This window comes from Patiria miniata, unplaced genomic scaffold (assembly GCF_015706575.1).
Source record: "Patiria miniata isolate m_02_andy unplaced genomic scaffold, ASM1570657v1 HiC_scaffold_2, whole genome shotgun sequence".
NCBI lineage: Eukaryota > Metazoa > Echinodermata > Asteroidea > Valvatida > Asterinidae > Patiria > Patiria miniata.
Window position 1 is genome coordinate 3,031,500 of NW_024037058.1, and position 26,120 is coordinate 3,057,619.

The window sequence follows — 26,120 nt, forward strand, 5'->3', positions numbered from 1 at the left end:
TGCTTAAGAAAAACAAAATTGAACGTGTGGTTTGGGAAATAGTCAAGCGAAACACGAGCATGAAAAGGATGGGCATGGGATTTTGACACCTTCTGCCGTCAGTCTCCAAGTGAGGGGCGTGCCAAACGAACACCATACATCGCCGTCCGTGATGACACTGTGTGTGACGGTAAACCAGCCAGTCACAAGCCAGCCTAACCTAACCATCCATCCAGAGATCGCGTAAAGCCGGTCTTACACCACGTTCCACGGTACGGTAGGGTCTCAGCTCACCGTGCACTTCATCATCATTGCACTGGGTGTGCTGCCTGATGCCGGCCTAATAACTCTATCTTCTAGATATTGGCCAGTGATATACATGGTGGCAGTCCAGCCCGTACTGTGCACTACCACGCGCATGAGAAAACAATTCTCATGCAGATCTGATTTGTCAGACCCAGAAGTAACGGACCGGAATTTCCATCCACGTATACGCATTTTTGGGACTGGTTTTAAAAGTGAAGCTAATTTTATCTTATCCCACAGGTCTACGGAATAAATTGACTTTGAACAACCAGCTAGCAGGACACAGGCAATCTTGACCGTGGACTCCTATTGGACAGTGCGTGCCAAATAACCAATCAAGCTGCGTGCCTCATTACTCCAGCCGTGTTCTCGTCTGGGCTTAGTCGGAGTTGGAGTCGAGAGAGTTACTGGTTTCTCAGCAGGAAGTACGGGAGACTGGTTATATCCAGACCTGACGCAGTTGTGAGCTAGTCAGCAGCGGCAGCAGCCACTGATAACACCGACCGTAATCGGCCGTACTTGTACGGTAGCTGGCTGGCACTCACCACACGCTAGCAACCTCCTTCGTCATCGGGACTCTGCCCGGACTTTCTTCTCGCATGAAGCAAGCAGAGCTACCCTCAACCTTCCCAGCCATGGCTTACGCACCGATATTACCCCCACGGCTCAGTGACTTCTCGGTCAACTCTTTGCTAACGCAGCCGCACTTTTTTCCGGGCGTATTCCGGGGCCACAGCTTAGCGGGTGCACCGGGGGCCAGCGCCGGCAGCATGCCGGCCGGGTTCCCGGTGCCTAAACTCAGCGACTTGCACAACCCGTACACGGCGCTGCAAGCCGATCTGCTGGCGGCGCACAACCACAGGCAGACCATGCAACAAATCCATGGCATCGAGCCCCAAGAAAGTGACACAGATGACCCTCAAGTGACTCTGGAATCCAAGGAGCTTTGGGATCAATTTCACAAAAGGGGGACAGAGATGGTCATCACTAAATCTGGCCGGTAAGTCTTGACTTTCTACTGTTAATTCTACCTCTATATACCCCTTGCGAAAAAAACTTATTTTTTTTAACTTTAAACAGAGCGACATTTTCTTTGCTTTTCATATCAACTTAGCGAAATAATCTGTCATTGCAAATGCAATCCTTTCGGAATTGTCAAAGTTACTGCAAAGGCACTTATCTCAACATATCCCAGTGTATCCTACATCGAGTTTGTCACTGTGTCCTTTTCATTCTATCCACGTGCTTCGTTGGTTTTTGTGTACACACGCTCTCTATCTGCCATACACAGCTGTCTGTATTATGACTGAGATTCCACAAACAGCGGAATAAAATGCCCCGCGGCTAGTAAAAAAAGGGAACACTCACCTTTCAATTTTACAACAGAAACAAGAAGTTCTTGTTCAACCTTTATGGTTCAATATAACTAAAGCAGAAAAAGTGTTAACAATGGAGGGAATACCGTGGATTGTACACTCCCGTCAGCACGCTCACTGGCATTACCGTGATTGATATGGGCCCGAGGGGCCTACGTTGTCCCCCCGATACGGCCCCGGTGGGCGCCCTAGCTATCTTGACAAAACACGCTTAAAATAATCAACGTTTCTTTTGTCTACTGAAACAGGTGAACTCTAAACTTGTTAGAAAGTCACACGATTATAAAAGTTCTGATAAATTGTGCACAGTGCCTTCTATACTATTTTCGGTTTGCACGATATTTTATCACATTTTCGATTTCATTCCAATTCGCCAAAATCAATGGAGCATTTTATAAACACCATTCAAAACTGGTCTTTCTAAGTGTAAGTCGGTATCTAGTGTTGATATTAATTTTTTATCTCTTTCCTGGGGCGCCCATTCTAGCAAACGTGATATTTTTCTTGTGATAACAAAATGAAGTAGGAGTGCAATAAATTGACCCGTTTTCCTCGCAATTATCAGCGATAACGGTTTGTAGCCAATGGACGTGTAATCATGAACCGGTTGGTTGGCCATTCTCAACGTTAAATGACAGCACCAGATTAGCATTTCAAATAATACACTTGTTGTAGTAGCTGAAGTCCATTAAACCACAGAGCGATTAAACTGAAACAAAGAAGACTATCTCAATTGAGCGATACTTCATATCGTTTCCCGTTATCTTGGTGGAAAAAATTACAGATGGCCAACTCAAAAGAGTCTTTAGAGTTCTGCGATTTCGACTTCATAACCCATTTAAAACACGCGATGGCAGATAGCAGGGCAGCGTGACTGGCTTTCGATTTCGAACTAAACTCACAAAGAACTCACCAACTGTTTGGTCTTTTACTGGTTTTAGTACTCGCGAACATGTAAAAGTTTTGTTAGTCATGTTTGATAACTTGTAATCGTAGGCAAAAGTGTAAACTTGGTTTCTAAACTTAAACGAGCATGTGCCCTGCTTCAGATAAAAAAGGTTTTATCCTTGGAACTGAGAGATACTCAATTTGTCTCCTCTTTTCCTGGTATCATTGAAACATTCAAGTGATTGGTAAAACACGCATTGTAATCTCGGGTTTATCAAGATGAATAAACCACAGTACACAAGGTGTTGATGTCGAAACGTATATTATTGAAGACTTTGAGAAAGCTAGATATGTTTTCAACTCATCCAAACCTGGTATTATTAGACACGTTGTTACTGAATTCGCCAAGAAAATAATTTTCACCAGTTTCAGATTTTTCACTGATAGCGCGGATATCTCAATTAATGTTGCCGTTCAGCTCGTAACTTGAGACGGGTCATTAGACATCTCCTAAAGACATCTGAGAAGCCCCCTCGTTCTTGTCATTGCCTCCAGGATTAGTCAATACCTGTACACTTTGGACAAAGGTATCGGCAGTACGAATGCCGAATGTCTCATGTAACTAAGTGCACCAAGACATAAGACTTGTTTTTGCAACATTTAAGTCCAAAATAATTACAGACACTTATAGTTTTCTTAAACTTGTCCCGATATTCCTAGTATAAGACCCTCATAGACCAACATTTTTTTTCGTTTACAGTGATCAAATCAATACATGTAGAGTCATTCCGTCATGTTTTTAAACTTTCCACTTTCGCAAAGCAGTCTTCGCTTGATTGAAGTTTTCTGAGAAATTTAATGTTCCATTTATTGACCGAGTCCTAGTGATTTCAATCGAAATCATTGCTTCTCCGATCCTTGCGACTTTTGCAGATGAGTTTGGACCCGGCAAGAATTGTTCCTCGTAGAAATAAAAAATCAAACGTTAATATTCTTTCACTTGAGCTGGATCCTTTCGGGTTAAAGAAGTCGAAATGTCGCCGTGGGTGACAACTCCTGTGATAATTAAAATGACTTTTGAGTTACGAACAAACGATGCATGAGAGATGAATCCCAAGTTTTGGATGTTAGGTGATAAAAATGCCGCAAAAGAAGGATATATTTCCTCGGAGTGATTTTCCGTTCATTATTGCGCGTCTTTTTTTGTGGTCACAAAAGGTTTACCCCACGAAGCTTATCTGTAAGAAAAGAGCATTAATTAAAAACTTCACAAGCAGTTCAATATATATTTTTGTATAATTTTTTGTCCTGTTTCAGAAAATAGTTCGATTTATTCTTAAGCATCATTAACATTTTGTTGTTCTGTCTTTTGTGGATTGAACTAACTCTGCAAAGTTGCAAAAGTCTATCTCTTAAATGCAGTTAGGGAAAGGAAACAGGTTGAATATTTATCCTAAGAATCGATGATATCTCAGTGAACGACCATGTGTATCCGACCACCGTCCCAGTCAGATAATTCAAGGCTGCGGTGGCCTGGAGTTGTTCAAAGCAAGATCAAAATGGAAGCATCGCGTGTTCCAATTTGTCCACACTAACTGAAATATCCATCAAGTCTTAGGCCGGAAAGTGCTTGGAAATTTCCACTAATACCTCTCTCGTTGAGTTCCACAATCTTGGAATTTCTTTCGTATACTTAGACGTTGACTATGAACCTGGTTGCAAGTTCTATCTTTTATTTTCTCACATTGAATTGTAGAATTTAGAGCTGCTTAATCCCGTACTTTTAAAGCACGGAAAAGAATTCAGCTGATGCGATATTTCATTCAGTCTTCTTTGTTTCTGCAACCCTACCATAAACAGACGAATGTTCCCCTCCTTCAAAGTCCGAGTCTCGGGCCTAGACAAGAAGGCCAAGTACATCCTTCTCATGGACATCGTAGCTGCCGATGACTGCCGTTACAAGTTCCACAATTCTCGCTGGATGGTGGCAGGCAAGGCCGACCCCGAGATGCCCAAGCGTATGTATATCCACCCGGACTCACCCAGCACGGGCGAGCAGTGGATGCAGAAGACGGTGTCCTTCCACAAGCTCAAACTCACCAACAACATCTCCGACAAGCACGGTTTCGTAAGTTCACCAGTTTCTTGCTATTTTGGTTTTCTAAATTGGACTCTGTGGAACGCCATTTTTTACCTGATCGACACAAAAGAAATATCTCAATTTCTCCGAACCTCAAATGTTGAATCATACTGGAGGAATAAATACATTCACCGGAAAAGCGCCCAAGTAATGTGTGATATGTCAGAGTTGATCGTTGTTCACGTTGACGTGCCAGTCTTTTGCATACAAGACTAGTATTATATCAATAGTTTGTATTAATTTGTGCGAGGCCGCCTTTATTTAAATTCTGAATGGCCTTGTAAAGTAAATCCCAAGATTTTAAATCTTCGGATATTCAGATTATATGAATGCAACATTTCACAATCGCGTTTGTCAAACCAGTACTCAAACCTACCAGCAATGTCGTGAAGTAGTATTCGGGCTTTTATTGATTCGAACACACATTGTAACTCCCTGGCCTAGTACCAGTAACTATAACTTGCAACGTCAATTATTGTAATTCGCGGCAATTTGAATTCGTTCGTGTGGAACGCAACTCTATTTTGTTCAATTTTCCTGCTAGTGTCATCCTGGAAATTGTATTTAAACTAGTAATGTAATTGAAAAATGAAGCAAATTGATATTGAAAACTGATATATCTCTGTAGTACAAAGATTGTATTTTTACGATTGTCGATAAAGTCACATGTTAATCACGATGACAATTTTCTTTCCATGAGACATTCGTGATTCACTAGTAATGGCGGCTGTTTGACTTGTATAAAACCAGTAAGGAAATGGCAATACAGTGGATTCGCAATTCAGATCTCCTGCCGGGAAAAAAGTCACAGTGATCATGTTCGTCCTATTTGCACATGAAAGAAACACATTTGTTCGCAAATATACGGTTGGAGTGGCGGTATTTCTGCTATCTTGCCTTTAGGTGGATATTTATGAAAGTTGTTCAAATATTTTTTCCCGATTGCGCGTATGCGATAATGCGAGTATTTCAATTTATACTTTCTACCGTGTAAAGGTTGGAGAAAAGGCACAAACGTTCATCTGTGCACTTCAACAGATTTTTCACCTTGACAACTTCTGAATTTTTTTCTGTAATACGAGGAGAACATTACAAACAGTTTCGAAAGTCTTTTTGTCATGTCGGGCGAAACTATTTCCAAACGCACATCACATACCACGAACACTGCTAAGTTGAACTTGTGGGTTGTTCGCTAGGTCTTTGGAAATCCTCCATCATTGCTGGTGAGAGGCCAACGCACATTTTCTTATTTTCTCTTTCTGGATCTGAACTATATTTAGATTCCATGTTGCTATGTTTATCGGTGACATGAGGGTAAGGGTTAACCCTGCTATAGAAAGTTGACCTCTAACAAAGTTTTAAAAGATATCCAGTGGGTGAAATAATGACACGGTGTGTGGGGATCCCTTCTGTGTAGTATCGGGTATGTTTAAAAGCAAAAACCGGTTTCTAATTATTTGTTTTGACCCTTGCGATTTTGTCAATACTTTCATTCAAGTATTTATAACAAGATCAGGCTTCCTGACACCTTTGAACGACAAAGTTTCATGAAACCCTTCAACTTAAGTTACGATTAATAACTACCCACATTTTTCAACGGTAACAAAATCTTTATATGAATGTTCATGATTTGGTTTGGAGTTTTTTTTTAGATCTGCCTTGCAATCGTTAAGTACAGGAATAACAACTCTTCATATCAACATTTTGTTAATGATCTTGAATGAATGTACTCCATTTCGATAAACGTTCGCATTTTGCTGTGATATTTTCTACAAATAATTGGTGTGCCTTTGTAATGTTTTAATTATGTCTCATAAAACAGATATTTTTTTAATTACAAAATTAAAAAATTGTTCATGCGATAGCAAGTGTCGAACAGGTATATAAATAATCAGTTTGAGTGAATATCGGAAGCATGCACTCTTGTTGTCAACTGTTTTACATAATATATCAAAGGTTAGATATTTTCACGTGGCATCAATCTACCTGCAGGTCATAACACAGATCACAATGAAATCCCGAAATAATGCTAATTTCCTGATATTACACTTTTATGTTATGCGTTGAACTGAAGTAGAAAACAACAAGGCAGGATGAAAAAAGAATGAATTAATTTAATTTTAATTTTTTTGTTAAATTCGTCCCTTTTACGATTATATTTCATTAAGTTGAATGTTGGTTGTGGAAAATCGGGTCTAGCTGCAGCTTTATTGTGAGTATTTGTGCTAGTAAATCACGCGTGCATTCGACTGTTACACGTTTTAAGAGTGTTGTATACACTGGCGTTGAGATTATTATATTGAAATTTTGCAATCTAAGTGGTACAGTTTCCCCGCTCTTAACGCATCCATGCGACAGCAATTTGAGATCATTTTCACTATGGAACAGAATGCATGACCGCGATACGTGCGGAATGGTGGCTTGGGTTAATATAGGATGGGGGTTTTCTTCACCGCCTCCATTTCATGCTGGTTATTAATGGCAATAAAAACGCTGCAATCTTGTTCCGGATCCGCGCCGGGTGTTAAGGCTATACCGTGCCGGGACGGGGCTCGGCCGACAAACCTTAAGACGACAGTTTTTGTCCCAGTTCGCTTTGGACTTTGGATGGCGCTAGAGACGGCAGATTGTGGTAACCTAATATTAGTTTGAAAAGTGCGATTATGATGGCTATGAGGCATTTTTCACACACCTCACGTATTGCAGGGTCCCCTGGCTGTATCTGTGTTAGGGCCTCAGTGTCTTGATATCGCCAGCAATCTTACCTTCTGTATACCGGGAGGAGACGTGTTGTGTCAGCGCGATCGCCATTGCTCAAGTCGCCCCGTTGTCACGTTTTAAGGGTAACTCGCCGCTGATAGCGAGTCAATGTACAACTTGTGCACAAAAGCACTGTATCTTTTAGAAATTAGGTCTATTCTTGGGGTCGAGATTAAATGTGTTGGGCAAACACGGCAAATTGACATGGGTTAAGGCAGGAATAAATCAAGTTTGGGACAAGGTGGTCTGGGCTTTTTCTCGCCTATAGCTGAGAGGTGATTACACTTTGTGAGTTATACTTCTCCGTGGTGTCTGCACTCTCTGTTCGGCTTCTCTCTCACGGGTCTTGACATTCGTTTCTGCTGTCGATATTTGACTGCTGTATAAAACCCACAATTTTGTGTACGAAAGGGGTGAACTTGGCAGCCGCCCGACCGAGGGATTGATAGAGCAAATACGCAGGGCGATCCGTCGAGTCAACGGGGCCGTTCCCTCGATGTCACAGAATCAACACAAGAAATCATTCTCTTCAAACGCGACACCATGATTTCACTGTGTCCCTTCCAACCAAATCGATTTGAAAGCTCAGCTCGCACCAGCCGCACGGACGGACAGCTCAACAAAAGACCAAAGAAATCGGTCAAAGAAACCCTTTCCCTTCTCAACTTTTTTTCAGTGTTTTTAATATGTAAAGAGAGCCGACAGTAGCTTTAAAAATCCCATACAAAACCTGACATTGTCGGTACAGTGAATCGTGGAGTGGCTTTATTCACTGGTGTGAGAACCAAAATATTTATCATGAAGCATTTCTAAAGGACCCGTCGTGAACATGTTTTATGGATTTCTGAAATAAAACCTCTTTCGTAGTTTGCAAATTAGCTTGAGGCGAAACAAGCTGCAGACCAGGTTGCATAGAAAAGGTGCCGGGCCATTATTTTGGTGGCGACAACTGGCAGCCGGTGAAAAGAGAGATCTGTTAATCGTTTTGAAAACGTGCGCGAATTCACACTTTCACCGTTTCAATTTGTGTCGGCTTTAGAGTTGAAACCCTCAATCTCAGCTGAGATATTTGATGCTTGGCATTTTGTGATGGATTGCTATATTTCCCGGCACAAGGATGGGCTACAGTCGCATTGACTTGTGCCTTTCGCCCCGTCTGTTATACCGCCACAACACTCAAAGGGCCTTGTCTGTGAAAGACGGAGTTTCATCGACATCCACAAAGAATTACCGCTTATTCCCGCCAAATTTACTCTGCCATTTTCTTGAAATAGAATCACTGCTCAACTCTCAAGCAAAAACGACCACGTTGGCCGCCTCTTTATTGTAGCTTTTTCGCGCGCGGGGAAAAAGATCAATACCCGCATTGTCCTAAGGACACATCTATTTTTAATAAAGCGGCAACACTTCTGGGAGTTCATCATTACTGTGTTTATGATTCATATTTTCACACTTGGGGCTAGATTTGGCGGCAGGAGAATAGAATGCTACAATATTTGGTTTTGGCCTGTACTCAATATCCGCGTTGTTCACAAGCCCCGCGCTAGAGTATATTGAAAGTGTTAATAAGAAGCGAGGATGCTTGGCCGTGGCCTCTAGGGTTACATTGGGCTGTACACGGTGTTAACAGCGGGAGTCGTACCCGTGTCTACTGCTCAGTTAGTCACAAGATTTTTACCTCGACTTTGACTTTGTATTGAACTGCAGCAAATACAACATTGATTTTACGGGCTGTCATTCTGTTCCTGATCAATCTCCTTTAAACCGATAGGATGTTATGTGGAAAAGAAAATTTAATGGACAAACCATAATGTGCACACGTTTCAACCGGCCGAATAAGAATCAAACATGATAAACATTTGATATTCCCCCCTAAAATGTACTATAACAACATCACGTGTTTTCTACGATCTTCGACCATGTTATTATGTTAATATGCTTGGTAATATAGGTTTCCATACTTCATATTAAGCTTGGATGAAAGAAATCATTACCAAGATTTGAAACATTTGGATTTCAACCTCGAAGCTCTTTCAACAAATTACAACACTTTTGTGAAACTGATTGGACCATAAATGGTTTACACCACTGGCTGTGGTGTAAAATACGTAGGAAGACGTCAGGGTCCCACGGTCAGACCACGGAGCCAGACTCAGTTGATTGTAACAGCTACATTAAACTTGTACGAGTCGCTTGTGACGTAACACCCGTGTGTACCGATCCTCTTTGTATAGCTTCAGCTGGCACACACACTTCGTTATTATTCTCCTAAAAGTCGCCCGATCGACTCCATGCAAAAACCATGCAAATCGTGCATTTAAAAAAATCTGAGAAGAGTGTTTTCAAACCTAGATCCGAACGAATGGCCGTGACGCTCTTAACCGGGCACAAAAGATACACGGGTCCCGCTGACAAGACTCTACCGTGATGGATGAGCTCCGTAATATATTGCGCCCATGGCGTGCGAAAATTAATAGGATGCGCAGCAGAGAGAGAGAAAAAGACGGCTGGCAAGCAGGAGAGAAAAGCTGGATTCTTTTTTGTTTGTTTTGTGGAAACGTGGACCCCGTGTCGCCTCCATTATTGGCCAGCGTACAATGTTGTTGTGCCGCCCGGTGGTTGAGAGAGAAAGACGGTGGTGGCGCTGCCAAGGTCTCGTCCGGTTGTCGGCCAGAATAATCGGCAGCCCATCAAGGTGTTACTTTCATTTTCAATCGGGACTTGTCGTGTTTTTTTTTTAGCTCGGGAGGTCTTTTTTTCTCTCTCTTTTTTTTTTTTTTTTTAGCTCCTCGCTGTCATTCATGGCAGGGGAATTATACTGCATGGCCAATGCTGCAACCTTGATGCGTGGTATATTTTATTGTCATGTTTGTTCTCTCAAGTTGCATGTGATTTCTTATTGAAGTCTTTTTATGTTGTATGTTACGAAGTACCACTTAACCAGGATAAAATGGCTGTCTTCAGAATCAGTTTTAAGATAGGCCTATAGGATATGCAAGTCATGTCCTATATTTCCATACAGCTGACGTGGCACGCGAACCCTTCCCTGAGGCCATTTGCTGTTGGCGCAGAATTTCACGGTGTTTTCGCACACAAAGAAAGGGGTGTATTTTGTTTATGAGGTTAAAGATTCAGACACAATCGAGCAATACAAAGCTGGAGCGAAAATTCATCTTTAAAAAAAATGCATTCATGTTTTTTTTTTCTTCTGATGTCTAGACTAGAAAATATCATTTGTATCTTGTGGCTTAAAAAATGTGCTGAATTTGTATTCAATACCCATTACCTATGTAGCGTTGCAGACTGAATGGGTTATTGATAATTCCGATTATTGATAATGTCAATTTGTAGGTATCGATTTCACTGAGTAATCGACACCAGCTGGTAGTGAAACTGAAGGCTGGGTTTAATTAATGCTATGCTTGTATGATGGTGGTCTTGGTTATATACAATGTATAGCCTAGAGGTAGCGCAATTTATATGGAGCGAGTACCACGCACGGGGCAATGCTGTCAGGTCGTCCTCCTACTACCGGCAGCCCGCGGGAGCTGCTTTCCCCTCCGCGCCTTGACCCAAATCCACGTCGCCGATCATGTTGATGACGCCGGCCCTGGCCATACCATCATGACAATATTTGCATGCTCATTTTGCCATCTTTTCCTGGGCACCGCCTCAATGTGTACGAAGCAGGCGCCTTGCTGAATCAATATTTCCCCACCTGCCTGTAGGGGGCTTTCTGCCTTTACACACGGCATAATACACTTACAAAACAGAGAAACAAGCCAACTCCTCAAAAGCTGGGACAGCGAAGAGTTGCAGTGTTGCAGTCGGGTATTGTACCCCGAGTCCTCCCTGCAACCCTTGGCAGCATCAGTCTCGCCTCCTGTTACCGTACCACTCGACAGGTATGGGGTAACACACCGGTATGCCTGTAGTCTTTTACGCAGCGGCTGCATGTACAGCGCATGGTGACTGCAGAATTAATGCAGTTTTTGGTACTTCATTATCAACTTTTTTTAGTAGACAGTTCGTCTGAGCTCTAGCCCTTTTTGTATAAGCTTGTAATTTTCGAATCATGTAAAAACATCAAAGGGGAATGGTTATTAGTGAACCATCTAACTACTCGCGGTAGTGCAATTAACTTGATTGTCACTGGTGATACACTCCATGCAAAGTTACTTATCGCTAATTAGTTTCAGCCAAATGCATATTAGATGAAAGTATCGTCATCATAACGAAAGAACAAAAATCAGCAAGCTTGCAAAAGCAGTCGATGGAGGAATTGTCATAACGGGGAAATGCGCACTCGAGATTTGACACGTTTCATGAACATAGGCAAGGCCGCACGTCATCCTGTTCACGTGAGTGGTGCTAAATCCACGCTCTATCTCATCATCAGAAGGAGGAACAAACACGAACGATCGAAGTCAAATCACAAGTAGCCTGCCAAAACAGACAAGTTGGTTTCTAGCCTGCCGTGTCAGGGCTCCGTCTTTCTTCCCCGTTCTTCCCTTACTCTGCCCAGCCCTGACTTCTTCGATTTCTCGCGGAATGCCAGCTTCCGATATATTGTCAGGATTGCCACGCCTCATGGAAAAAAAAGCCACAAAGATGACATCTCAATCCATGCGTTATAGGCTTACAACTGCGATGGGCGGTGGTTTTAGGGTAGGGTATACAAATACGAACGCTTGAATAATGATTGTTTGTTCTCGGCTAGCTGTACAGGTTCGGAAAAATGTTGAGCTTTTGGAGAAATAAAAAGAATAAGAAACACGTCTAGATTTATACAGTGGAGAGTGACGTTTGTAATCGGTTACATGCTTCGGATATCCGACGATGCCGCGTTTCACTTCAAACTACCCCAGACCGGACATTTCAGCCCATATCTCATCCGCAGTGCCACCCCCTTGATGCCAGGGAAGGTTCAAATTGGGTACTTAAGCCTTCCTCCGAAGGGGAACCATACCGGACACTGCAGGCGTCAGGATCCAACTACTTGTGGCTGATTTACTACTGTCGGTAAACTTGTTTGCATTATTAAGAACCTCACAAATCTCCCTACCCAGCTACCTACCGCCGTCGGTCATTCCGATTGAGAGATGGAAGATGCGATGGGTGGGGGGATGATGTTATGTTTAAGATTTGAGAGGTCAAAGCAGAACTTGTGCGCTCAGACATGAGGGGTCGTGACATGGGAAACATTTGCGTTGTGTGATCTTTCGCAGTTTTCTCGCTGCATTTGTTTTCGTCAAGATGTGCTCATTTTGGCGAGTGGGTTTATCAGCGATGGCGCGACCTACTAACCCCTTTTGACTTGCTTTTTTTCGACCAATAATAGTATCTTGGGCCCGCTTGACACCGTGTGAAGATAAATGCGCATGGAATCTGGCTGGGCAGGCGGCAGCCCTGCTCCGGCAACAGACGCACCTTTGGCCCCGGCCCACGGTAATAGCGTCTGTGAATATATACAAAAGGCGACCCCTAGATCATAATTACAACACTGCTGTTCAGCCTAACAAACAATGTCCTAGTTTTTTCCAAGTGGGGCGATCTAATATACACACAAGATTGATAACGGACTTTTTTCCCTTCTCTCTCCCTCAATTTTTCTCTTATTTTGCGATACATTTGTGTACTGGAACAAATTAAGCCTGGCTACCGCGCTAGGCCAGTCGGCAGCGGGGCCAGACGGATATGTTATTCATTCGAGTGTTGCATTGTTGGGTTATTGTCCAAAAAATAGCACAACTGGAGAAATAAGTGATAAAGAATGGTCAGGAAACCGATAAACCATTTGCCGTTCGCACACAGAATCTTCCGTTATAAATCTTGCCTATGTGTTTTTGATATGCTATTCCAATTCCATACGTAGTAAGTAACACTTGTTAGTAATATTGGGTTATAATGCTTGAGCGAGTCGCGTGTATCCATGGGTAAAATATCGAATCAAACGGTTAACTACATTACAGTGTACAGACTGTATACAGTGGAAGAAGGGGGAAAATCTGATCGTTAAATGACTTGTTCCTTTGCATGCATGCCAGGCAGGCATGAAGGGTTGGATGTCGAGTTGACCTGTGTTTTAGCTTGGTATCGCTATCTGATCAAAATTTAATGACCGTGCTGAGATGGACACGAAAACGAAACCTAAAAGTAGCAAATTAGACCGGATAGCCTATTATTATTGCTGGATTTGAACCGTTTCGTTGGTGGCTGTTTGTACCGAGACCGTATACGTGTCACACTTCACAGCTCAATTAGTGCAGCAAGTTACAATTTGTAGAGGAGATTTCCGGCTTGAGCATTGCATTTAGCAAAACCAGTTACACTTGACGTTAGCCAACAAAAATATGTATTTTTAGTTTCGAGTCCAACTGTTTACATCTGTGTCCATGTGTAAATCGATCATACAAACACAATGCATTAAAGCGTGACACGCATTGAAGGGTGACTCAAATAGCGATTGAAGTATGTTTGTGGCTTACCGATGATCTGCGCATGCTCATGAAGAATCCGTAACAACAAAGCAATTTTATCAAATTGTTTTGCTTAAAACCATGCAGCTTGGAACATTGTTTCGGCATTGTATATGCAGAAAATTAAAGTCTTTTGTTCTATCGTTTCCACGGAGTGACTTACAGTAGGGGAAATTCCTAGCTATGGTAAACCATTCGCGAACGGGCGCGTACTCCTTCCGATTCACAAAGTCATTGGTGCCAGGAAAACTCAGTCACGTGATTGAATAATCGGTCAAGTATCTATGGCTGACAATTGTTGACCGAAAGACGGAAAGGGGAAAAGATGGCACGAATTAAAAATACCTTATTCACCCTGTGCTTTTGCCTCAGTCTGGATTTTCTCGATTCTTCATTCAGTCAGCCGTGTGCAAATACATTTGTCATACTCGATGCACCCTACTTGTGTCTAGCGTGCCAGGGAATTCGCTAATACGGCACCGCAGGACCTCATCAAAACTGGCCACCATACGCACTTATGTCCCCGCTGGTGTAATAATTAACACCTTAAGACGGGGCCCCGAAACTTCGGCTTCGTTTTTCAGGAATTACAATATGAATTTTTGTTGCCAGCAGTCTGCGGCCGGGACTGTAACCTGTGGGTTTAATAAAGATCGCGCAGCGATGATGGCGTCTGCTGGCTAAGCAAGCCACGGGCCCCGTCGAGGACCATGGCTGACAATCTGATTGTGTTACACCGACCTCCTAGGCATTTGTGACGTCACTTTGTGGGACCGGGCCGCCCAATATTGTATGGCTTATTATTGGATGGGGTGAATTTGTTAATATTACTTCATGTTCATCGATGTCAGTATAATGGTCTTGCGCCGGAAGACCCAAAGTCTGCGCAAGTATACATTCTGGCTTGCTAATTACGGCAAGGTTTACAACAAAACCTTTTGAAAATTATTCAAGGAATTGGACTGGAAACTAAAGTGAAGTATAAAAACGGACGGACTGGGCCTTTGCCAAAATGGCGCCTACCAAGAACCAGCGAAGCTGCATATTTGAACCACAACAACGTTTGGGTACCAATTTGTTCTGCTTCGACCTTTAATTTTTTGCTAAAAAGGAAAAGGTCAAAGGGTAGGGTTGTAGGTTACAAACTCAATTGGCGATTTTCACTTTCTGATACCACTGAAATGCAAAGTCCATTGACTTGCGAAATAAAACCAACGTCTACATTTTTGTGGTCAGTGTTTCAAAGAAGTGGTGGTTTTGTTTTTTGAAAATCCAATCACTCCATGAATATGACCTCCCAGAGACCAAACGAAATTGATGGATTGAAAAATCCACCCTGACGAATTTGGCCGATTGCCGTCATCATAATGGATGAAGTCACAAGTAGAAGAGCAAAGCTCTCTTTGAGTCTGTCGCGTGAAGATGTGCTGTGTATATGACAAGTGGCCCTTCACGGTGCCTGCGCATACATACAGCACCATCCAGTAAACCAGATGGAAATATGAATGAATGTAGACATCACAGACACTTGGGGTGTCGTCTGCTGATGATGGTGCCATGCTGTGCACGCATGACCGCAGCTGACAATGTACACACGATTGGCCTAAATGCATCTCCATAATCATTATGTTACTTGCACATCATTGGAGTCATAACTGAACCAACATTAAAACCATGACCAGTCAAACGTCTTTGTTCCATCTTAAAAATAACTGTACTACTTATCCTACATTTTGAAACGTGCGCGAAACGTCATTTCGAATGGTTTCGTAACTTTGCTTCATTAGCGTTTCTTATGTTTGTATGGTTTATTATCGTCTGCAAAATTTCCTGAATATTATCAAGATATTAATGTACATGCTTTGGCTTGATAATTATCGCTCATTATATCTCGGGCTTTGTTAATGCTGTATTGGTGATGCCTGCATGCTGGAGACGCGTTGCCAATGTAGTGACAGACCACACGATATAGGGGCGGCATTATAGGCGGGCTAGCACCGATTATTACAAGGTTTAAAAGATAAGATTCGGCTGACATTATAGACACAGGATCAACATAAAAATTGCCCATGTTGATATATGAAAAAAAAGTTTGTGTATTCTGCGCAGCCTCAAAGATGATCCCAGCCAAATGCTGGGCACTCGTTGGCGGTGTTGAAATGAACACGAGCTTATAAGACTAAACAATGCGATAGATAACATCACATGGGTGGGATGAAACTACAGTGATGTCTTGATTAAAATGACGTAACGCCGCGGTGACGTCACCGTTTTTTGGCGCCGGCGCGCCCCATCAACTGAAACATTCGTTCATTATCAGTTGATGCGTTGTAGAAGTGGAGGCGCCATCTCTCTTTCTGTTTATATTCAGACGGTAGGGACATTTGTCACCGTCCATTTGAACACAGGATCGGCTCCACTACTTCTTCTGTAGTCTGCGACTCTTTCCTTTATTATCTGGACATATACATTAATAATGTTTTTTTTTATCGTGCAAGTAGTATAAAACAAAACCCAAATCGCACAGCAGGGCAAAGTGCACCTTGGTAGCACAAATGAAACGGCAAGTGTCTCCGTTTGTAGTGTACCTGTAACAATTAGGCACAGAAGACAGCTCGCCCCTTTTAAGAACCGGCAAAGTTGAAAGAAGGCGGACCCAGCATACCGCAAACAAGACGTAAGAAGGTCTGGTCGGGGACAGTGAACCACCTTCAGAACTTGAATCTCGGCATCTTGAAGATTCTTGCTACATATTTATCTCTTAGATGCAGCGCTATGCAATCAATCATTCATACGCTTTTCCTGCTGGCCCACTTGCAAAGACCTCGCTCAAAATGAAGATGAAGTTACGCATGGGAAAAAGTGCAAAGGTTTACGTTTGGTTGGAGGCAGTCCTTGAATCGCAGTAAACGGTGTCAAAACCATTTGCAGGCTTGTGGCATCGTGTCTGTGCTTCCGATCAGCGCGCGACAGACATCAGCTATACCGTCTGTTAAAACAATAAATAAACCTTATAACATAAGAAACAAGTTTATTTTTTTTCTTTCTTCACTCTCCAGGACAAGTCTGCTATGTGTATTACCACGATGCTTTATTCGCAGTCTGGGTGCTAAGCCAATTCTCATCCCAGACAGCTATTAGTTCGTAATCGGCGAGAACTATGCAATTTTTTATTAGCTGTAAGTGCATCGGCGTGTCTAGCTGACGCCAGCACCCTGCACCGACTGTGTGTGTACACCGTGCTCTCCTATGTTGTACATCCAACACCACATGCTACAACTGTTCAATGTCTGTTTGCCGCCTTCATTACCTTCTACTGTCTCGAATCTGTCATCTACGGAGATAGTTCTGAGTTTGAAATGAGCAAACAGGCTTCGCTTTTTTGGTAACGGCGCGCCCTCTATGTCTCGACTTCAAACATGTCACGAACATCGATCTCTTTTCAATGAATCCGTGTTAAGAAGGTCCTTGGAAGTCTGCTAGGTTAGATTTGATCCCCGTAAGCCCGATTTTCAACACCCTGGTGAAGAAAAGTAAACTTTGCTGGTATGACACGTCGACTGGTCTGCGATGCATCAAAGCCCGGTGTGTCCTTATCAGCTTTAGGCGTCTAGAGAAGCAGTTTATTTGGTGTGAAGTGGCCTGTTATCTCTATGAGCTCACCGTATCAAGATATAGCAACACCACGGCTACCTGCGATTACCGCGTATCAATCTCCCCACACCAGACAAGATCAGTTTTAATAGTTCATTTTTGATCACCACCTTTGTCTCAGCGGGTCTTTGTTCTTCTTCCCCGTGTTTTATTGATTTAAAGTTCGATGAGTAAATACGGACCTCACCCTCTTGACAAAAGCAAGTTTTTTCCCCAAGTGTCGTCGGCGTGGCACACAGGACTCCCGGGAACCGAGCCCTGGGTTCTTTATCAGTTTGATATCGCAAAGGGGATCAGTTCAGGCCGCGTGTCACCGCTGCCTTTTGATCAAGGGTGATCAGACATCAATTAGTATTGCCGCTGAGGCGACATCTAGGCGTGTATCAACGCGCCGTGTCGCTCTGACTAGGCCCAGGTAGTCAGTGTGCTTGCCGACTCCACGTCCCGCCGTCCGGTACACCCTCTCCCCTCCCTGCCCGCTGATATTACTCTACCGCCTCCACTGATGATGTTTAAATAAATTACAGGTCTTAATCGATATTTTAGGGTTATTTATCAGTCGCTGTTTTTTTATGGGGGGCAGAGACCGCCCTTGGTTTTGGAGTGACTTGTGTACAGTAGACAAGCTCTGTGACAACACAGACTATAATCGCTTTGGAGTGCCGTTTGGTTGTCTGCCTTGCACCATGAGAGAGAGACCACTTGGCCTAGATAAAACACTATTATCTACTTCCTCGTCTTAACTCACGACCTCCTTTTTCATCACACACAAAAAGGGGAAGATATTTAGCTCCAGTTTTTCAGTTCTGTTGAAGTTCAACTTAATTCGTTGCAGGCGCCGTCACCTGTCGACTAAATTGCTCCATTCCCATGACAAAAGTAAAGAAATACAACTAATATCATATTAGCTGCAGTTCCATTTCAATTTTGTTCTTCCGTTTAGTGCCTCCCGCCCTGCCAACATTTGATTGTTTTATTTTCAGTTTGAAGAAATAAAACACATTGTTTTTGTTTTCTTTCTTTTTTTGGAACCTTTCCCCCCTTAATAAACTGAATTAACTTCCATTTCTGGCGTTGCACCTGCCATGGAAAGTGTCTTTTTCACTTCAGCCCGCCCATAAATTCCATGTCTTTGAACTGATTAGCCTGGGCGCGGGCAATAAATCGCCTCATTCGGCGCTCAAATTCGTGGATCGGTTTCTGGTTTGGAATTCAGGGCCGGCTTGTAATACCACAGAGCTCTATGGTAATACGGACCGATTAGGTCGTCTCAGTTACTACGCCTGTAACGCTCCATTGCAAGTGTTAAACAATTAAGCTTTTCAAGTCCATGATTCGGTTGGGCTGGACACCTTTAAAATTCCCCACAATTGGTAGTTCTAAAATACATCAAAATTGTTACGAAATCTTTTTTTTTTTAATATCCGTTTTTCTGAAATTACTGCACTGATACAGCTGTAACTGTTGATTTTTTTTTTGGGGGGGGGGGCTGGGGTTTTGATGGGCGGCAGCAGGTTTTTCTGAACTTCAATGTCAACAGTAGCCTAAAAATTAAATGAACAGATGTTACAAATTTAAACGATATTTTCGCACTTTTTATAATTATTTTAATTAAAAATGATAGCCAAGTAGTAGTTTTGGATGGGGAAAATTATTAAAAAGCTTTTCCTGTATTGGAGATTATAAAAACTGTCAGTGTAAAAACATAAATTACATTGCTGGTTTCTTCCCTTCTCATTTTTTGATGCACAACGTTAGGTTGAATATTTTATTTCACCGAACAATCGGCGCCTCTAAAAACTCGATATTTTGTCACGGCTGGCGAAATGCGAACCTAATCGCTAGCACATTGTTCCTGCTGGTCTCTCGCCGTATGCGTGTTGCCAATCAAGAATCATTCATTTAGCTTAGACCTTGCGTGCGGATGAATTCGCTCTTTCGCCTTTCGTTTGTGTGTGTGGATCGTGATAAGCCACTTATTTTCCGGTGTTTTATGCCATCGTTTCCCTGTGTTATTGCGATCCAGTCCCGCAGGCTTGATGTTACATTTTACGGTTGTAGGATTATGATACCGTTGGTTTTTGCCACTGAAAAGCCGGAAGCCGTTCGGGCTATTGGCTATCATCTGCACTCGGGGTGACAAGAGAAATTCAGTTTGGATTGTTTTCACTCGGGCTATTAAAGTGTTCATCAAACTAACTATCTCGTGTGTGTGTAGTGTTTTTTTTTATTTGTACACACTCCTATTAGTTTAAGCCAAAGATGTTTCAAATGTCAAAAGTAGTAAAGAGTGTTTCCAAAAAATAATGATGCCTCGTGGAGACTTGGGTACAATACGGAACAAAAGATTGTAAAGGTCTCCACAAGGTAATTTTTAAAGGTGAATAGTTTCACGAAATAGATATATGAATTTGTCTCAAAAATAGAAATTTCCATGGTGTACTTATTTGTCGCAAATTAAAGTATTTTATGTAAGGGATATTTGCTTAGAATTTCAACCCATGAAAGTAATTCTGGTTAAAATCGGAACATTTTGAAAATAGCTTTCGACCCTCTCATGATTTTATACACGAGAACAAAGCGATGTCTCCACAAGGATACAAATTTGAGTATGTGTGGTAATTGTCGATGTTTTTAAGGTCGGATCGAATAATTTTCCTGCCGTTAATTTTTTTGTCCAGGTCGTTCACTTTTTGGTTAATTGTTGAATGAATTACCATTCTGAATGGTTCTTGAATCCGTATCAACAGAAAACAAACTATTTTGAGTGATGACTGTTTGATTGATAGCAGTTGTCATTTTCATATTGTTAATTACCAAGTTCAGCCTCCACAGAAATTGAATTTATAATAGGCGAATTAATGTAATGACATACGACGAAAACATAACAAGGTTGAAAACACCGACATCAACGTTGGTTGAGTCGACGGTTTATTCATGGAATTCCCCGGGGGACCGGTTGCTACCCCTCCTCCATTGCCTTCCCGGTGGCCCGCTAGTCCCTGGACATTTTTTCCCTTCGAGGACGAAATCATTAGAAAATCCCCCGGTCAAAACAGATAAATTGCCGGCCCTTGTTTTTCTCGCTTTCGGTAATTACACGACCATGTGTATTTTAGACGACACGGACATTTCCTGTTGGAGGAGATTTATCGTCATTCGCGTTCAACGGTCTTCTGTGTTTGTGTTTGCTGTTTTATTCAGAAGGAAAATCTTTACGACAGAATATATTAGTTTTGACCGAAATCACTTAGACCAAGAAACGTGTTGAGTTAAAAAGAAATTTCATTTCTGTGTTTGTTCTATAGACTGATTGCAAAGTTTCTTCCTGATCTACACGAATTTACCAGTGTTTTGTATTTTCCCTCTTTTCTAGCAGACGATTTTAAACTCGATGCACAAATACCAGCCTCGATTCCACATTGTCAAGGCCAACGACATTTTGAAGTTGCCATGGAGTCACTTCCGGACTTTCGTCTTCCGTGAAACCGACTTCATTGCCGTCACAGCCTACCAGAACGAAAAGGTATAGTCCGCTTTCATTTTCTATGAAGAAAAATAGCTGTATAAAGAAAAGTTATTAACGGCCCTTTTTGCATTATTTGTTAAATTAGCATGACAAGTTGAATGTTTCCATTCGCGTCCCCCCCCCCCACATTTATGATAAAATTACCTTCTCCACCAATGGCGTCCATCTTCCCCCAATCAATATTTTTTTCCTTGGGAAAAAAATCCTTTTAGGTGATGATGACATTGATGGCCTTGCCTGACTTTCTCGCAGTTTCTCTTAATTAGGGGTTTTTCCCTTGGCAGAAATTAATGGCACTGAAAGCATGCGTGGTGCAGTTATGTCACGTGATGAAGGTACCTGTTAAGGTCGAAGAACTTTAGGGAGAGACATGAATCATTAATTTGTGGGCTTTTTACAGCGCACTTCTTCCAGCGTGGCCCATCATTCAAGACATGGGGCATAATCTATGACACCCGAAAACAACCACAAACTTTAGTTTAGCTGGCACTACAGTGGGGATTTTACATCTATTGCATTAAATTGGCTTTTACGAGACAAAGATGTATTTTCATTCACCAAACTATTCACAAATGGATTGAAAAATGGTAACTAGGAATAGCAAGAACGAATGGAATAGTTTACTTTTTAACCATAGTGCAAGTTATTCATTCCAATAAGTGCGATTTTCAAGTCAGGTTGTCCCGCCGACCCAAGTCCGAATAGTAATGAGAAATGCATGCGTTTTCCGGCATTAGTTTAATACCCGTATTAGCTTTCGGGCCTTGCTTGCATATTATGATAACGGGTCTGTGAGTGACAGACAAATATTAAACAGTTTATTAGTAGTTTTACTAGCAATTTTCCTGTTTATGCTTGGCGCGAAGAAGACTGTGTATATTTTTCCTTGGGGAGACATGGCCCTATCACTCCGCCTCGTAAATCATCAACCTCTCGTTTGTCTTCTTAGAGTTTTTTTCCTGGCCATGCGGCCTCTTCTCCAAAACTCATCTTCTGTGGTGAGCTGTTGTGAAATCTATCACTTAGAGGTGGCAAGTGAAGACTTCTGTGTGTGTATCTAAGAATTTGTATACACTTGACCGTGAGAGATGCGGTGGAGGGCAGGCAAGGCGGACGCCCTAAGCGCGATAAATGCACCCATCTCTCATCGTTTGCTCGACCTGTCTGCCTCTAGCCATACATCTACCATCCCATCCTGTAGCAGGCTACAGTTGGCCTTTGTGTGTGTTCACTTGACACTGATAAGATCTGGCTTAAGCCCCGGCGATTGTCTTATTTAGTTTCATCCGATCAAGTGTGTGCGGATTAAGACTGCCAGAACGGTTGCAGCAGCGGTATCCAAAATGGCGTCTCTTGAAACGAAACGGAAGTGTTCGCAAGATGGCAAGATTTGCTATAACGAAATCCGTATCATCCTGGTTAGCTTTCGTTAACATTTAATAAACACAAAATATAAGGAAAATTTATTATTCACAGTTAAGCAGACGAGCTAGTTTTCACAATGCAGTTTTTTTCTCTTCAACATTTCTGTAGTCTTTAGGTTTGTGGAGGTATCGCATATCACCGGCATGCCGAAAGAAGTGATTGTGTTTGAAAAGTGCATTAAATTCAAAGAATTGGCATAGGCCTATGGCACATCGCGGAGGGGGCTATTTTGCAGACGAACGGCAAAGTCTAGCAATCTTGCAGATATTTGGCCGTAAATCTTGCCATGATTGCCCGCGTCGCTTCTGACTCACTTGCCCTTCCCGGGGCTTCGTTCACGTTTACCTCGCTAGTTTAGACTGGTCGATAATTTGAGATGTTTTGTTTGTCTTCCGGAGAAACATTGGAGGTGGCAATTATAAGCGGTAAATCTCCTCGACAAATCAAAATCATCTTTCATTTCAAAGCTGCAGTTTTGAGGTAAAAAAAAAAGATTGCGCTTTCTTCGCGCGTCTGAAAACGGGCATCACGATTGCGCCAAGCGAGAACGGAACGCTGAACCTAATGAAGTTTGAACAATTTCACATACAACAGACATCAGCTGTTCTTTTGTTAGTTAGAATTACATCGATCACCGAGTTGGCTCCGATGACCACGAACAAATGTGCTTTACAATATTGCGACAAAATATCTTGTCAATATCGACATTTTCTCTCTCGAATTTTTTTTTTCTCTATCAGATGAACAATGTTTTAATGGTTCTTTTTGTGTTGGATTGTGAGCAAATACAATTAATTAAACACTGCATTTGAGCGTGGCGGCCGCGGGTTTGCTTTCAAGCCAGCCGGTTTGGCATTTTGGGGTAAAAAAAAGTGTCAATAATGAAACTGTCGCCAAAAATGGTGAATAATTTAACACCATCGGTCTGTTGCTGCCGTAGGTGGGCATATCACCTTCTATCGACAGCTCTTTTGTTGTCCAAGTAGGTCTGATGTTGACGAAGCCAACCATCACAAACAATCTCGCCTCTAAAAACTGGTCATTACGTTATGAGCATCATCAGTATTGGCATAATTGGAGTTCAGCCCATCATCATTGGCATAGAGTTCATCCCATTATGCCATCTCCTTGTAGCTGATGGATAGTGTGTGCGTACAGGTAGCCCGACTATCCTGATAGTAAACACAGATGTTGTTGGGTGTGCAATCATATCTCATGCTTGGTTGGGTTCCCTGCCTCTATACCGACAGTCCCCTGTCAAGGTCAAAAGTAGTAGGCGCTCAGCTTGTTCAAACTCCCTGGCGCCAGCCGGATTCCATGTGTAGTCGTCCTCAACAACAAACCTCTTACTTCAATAAGAAAAAAATAGAAAGGGCCGTGCAGTTAATTAGCTAAAATGGCGTGAAGCCGCCTAAGTATTTTGTTGACTGGTGTTTTTTGTTGTTCGGAGGTTTTACAAGAGTGGTGGGATCGAGCCTGTGGTGGGAATCAGTTTGCAGTTTGTGGATTCTCCAGCCGATGATCTTGATTAATTTTAATTGATAAATGCCTAGCGCGTGTCGCACACAGCAGGGCAGATAATGCGTGCATGAAATTAACAGTAAGGATTAGTCGTCGTAGGAGATGGGCCAGTGAGTTCATATCTTTCTCGTTCTGTTTTGGGTTTTCGTGATACGGTAAATTGACCTTTTCAGTTTTTCTGTATTCTATGTACTTGTATCGTTTTGATTTTTTTTAAAAATTCAGTTATATATATTGAATTGAAACAGTGAGATCTTGCCTATTGTGACATGTATCGATTAATGAATTGATTTTGTGGAGGAGTAGCACATTTTGATCAGGTGTATAGTATTGCCCTTTTGTATGTTTCGTTCCTGATACTTGTGCCTAGTCGTACTCTGGAACAGTGATGTATTTTAACAATTGTTAATGGACGTTTCGGCGAACAATAATGGTTTTGAGTCACATTGAAATATGGCTCGTGAAACATCATGTCTGTGAATACAGTCAGGTGATTAAAATATTGGTGATGAATACTGATATAGAATCAAGGAGCAATATTTCAGAATAATGTCTATTCAAGCAATTCACAAAGTGCAGCGGTGATGAGGCGTAAAGACACATGCACTCTTGCAACAATTTGTAATGGTCAATCTCGTCAAAAGGTAACGGTTTCTCTTGCACGCCGCAAATGGAAGATAATGGGCTTTGGGCGTCAGTGCCGTATGAATGACTGAACGAGAATATCATCTCTGTCTAACGGGTCTGGTGTCAGCCATTCACGCCTAGGTGATGTGGCCAATCTACCCTCGGCCTACACCTGTGCACCTATCGGTCATGCAGTCAGCACCTTCCCTTTAACACGGAGGTGCTGCCTTCATTTAAGGGAGAAAATCGTTCCGAACGGGCGCGAAACTTGCGCTCAGGCCGGGCCGCGAGAAGATGACTTGCCTGGCCGTGTGTGATATGCCTGCCACCCCGTTGCCAACCCTATCACCTACCAGGGTCCCTAGCGGGGCCAACCCAGGCGCCGTCGCCCTTCCCCAAGTGGCTGGCAACCATCCCGCTGGTGAAAATCACTCCTTCTAATTAGCTGAGGAATCTATCCCTGCAATCCCCGTGTAGCTAGGTTTGCCAGACGGGCCAGCCAAACGTGGCAAAAGACTGCCTGGCTTGCCTCTTTCCTATCATCCCATTGCTGACATTAATGGAGGCGATTCTGCCTCGTGTTGCGTGATCGAATCAAAAACCGCACACAGTCTCCCGCTGATATCACGTGCTAAAACACTGTTCGCGCCCCGGTCGAGTAATAACTGCGTCAGGATTCAATTCACACTCATATTTGCCGCAATTTGAAGTCTTTGCAAACTTGCCATTAACAGGTCATAAAATCACCAACATTGCATCTATATGTTTTTCTCAGACCAGGGAAACGTAAGCCAATCCTAGACTGTCAAGGCTCAGTTGACACCTACTCCCTGTAATTAAAAAGAAAAATCAACGCCGTCGCAATTGAATAATACACGAGTGAGATGTTGATGAAAATTTCATCGCCGTACCGTGAGTGGCGTTATAATGTTATACACCGAGTTATGATGGCATTAAAGCACAAGTTCCAAGTGAAATCGAGCAGGGTGACGGCGTCTCACTCCCCCGACTACTGGCCCCCTAGAGCCTGCTCCACTACGCAACCTGTGTCGGTAATCGAGTGTTGCGTGCCGAAATTACTCATTTTATTTTACGGTAGGAACCCCTGCTTGTTTTTGGGCGAAGAGCATCAAAATGGCGAAGATCTAGAGGAATAAAACCTTCAACAAAAACAGCCTATGGTAAAGCTTGACATGCGAACTTTCCGGGTGTACCGACCCTCAGTTGCCTCGTTCTTTATCGCTGTAGTGTGCAAGAGAAGTTGTTTTCTCATATTTGGAAACCATGGCGTTTTGTGACCACCGTAGCGAAGAATTAGAATTGTTAATAATATCCGGCAACTCACTCATTCATGAAGTGTTACATTTTGAAAAGTGTTGATCGCAAGGGATTTTTATGAGTCAGAAACACGTTTTTGTTTTGTTTCGCATGGGCAA

General features: G+C 42.5%; 1 protein-coding gene across 4 annotated transcripts in view; it reads left to right on the forward strand.

The window, feature by feature from the left end:
* Positions 1–26,120, forward strand: part of LOC119727010 (T-box transcription factor TBX2-like) — a 41,933-nt gene that overhangs the window by 7,524 nt on the left and 8,289 nt on the right. For 2 of the 4 annotated variants that reach the window (XM_038198889.1, XM_038198891.1), the window contains exons 2-4: positions 526–1,285; positions 4,410–4,677; positions 20,959–21,108. In XM_038198889.1, the coding sequence (XP_038054817.1) occupies positions 885–1,285; positions 4,410–4,677; positions 20,959–21,108 (819 nt within the window). In that variant the 5' untranslated portion in view covers positions 526–884. Of the gene's footprint in view, positions 1,286–4,409; positions 4,678–20,958; positions 21,109–26,120 lie in introns of all 4 variants that reach the window. The other 2 variants (XM_038198892.1, XM_038198893.1) reach the window with 2 other exon arrangements.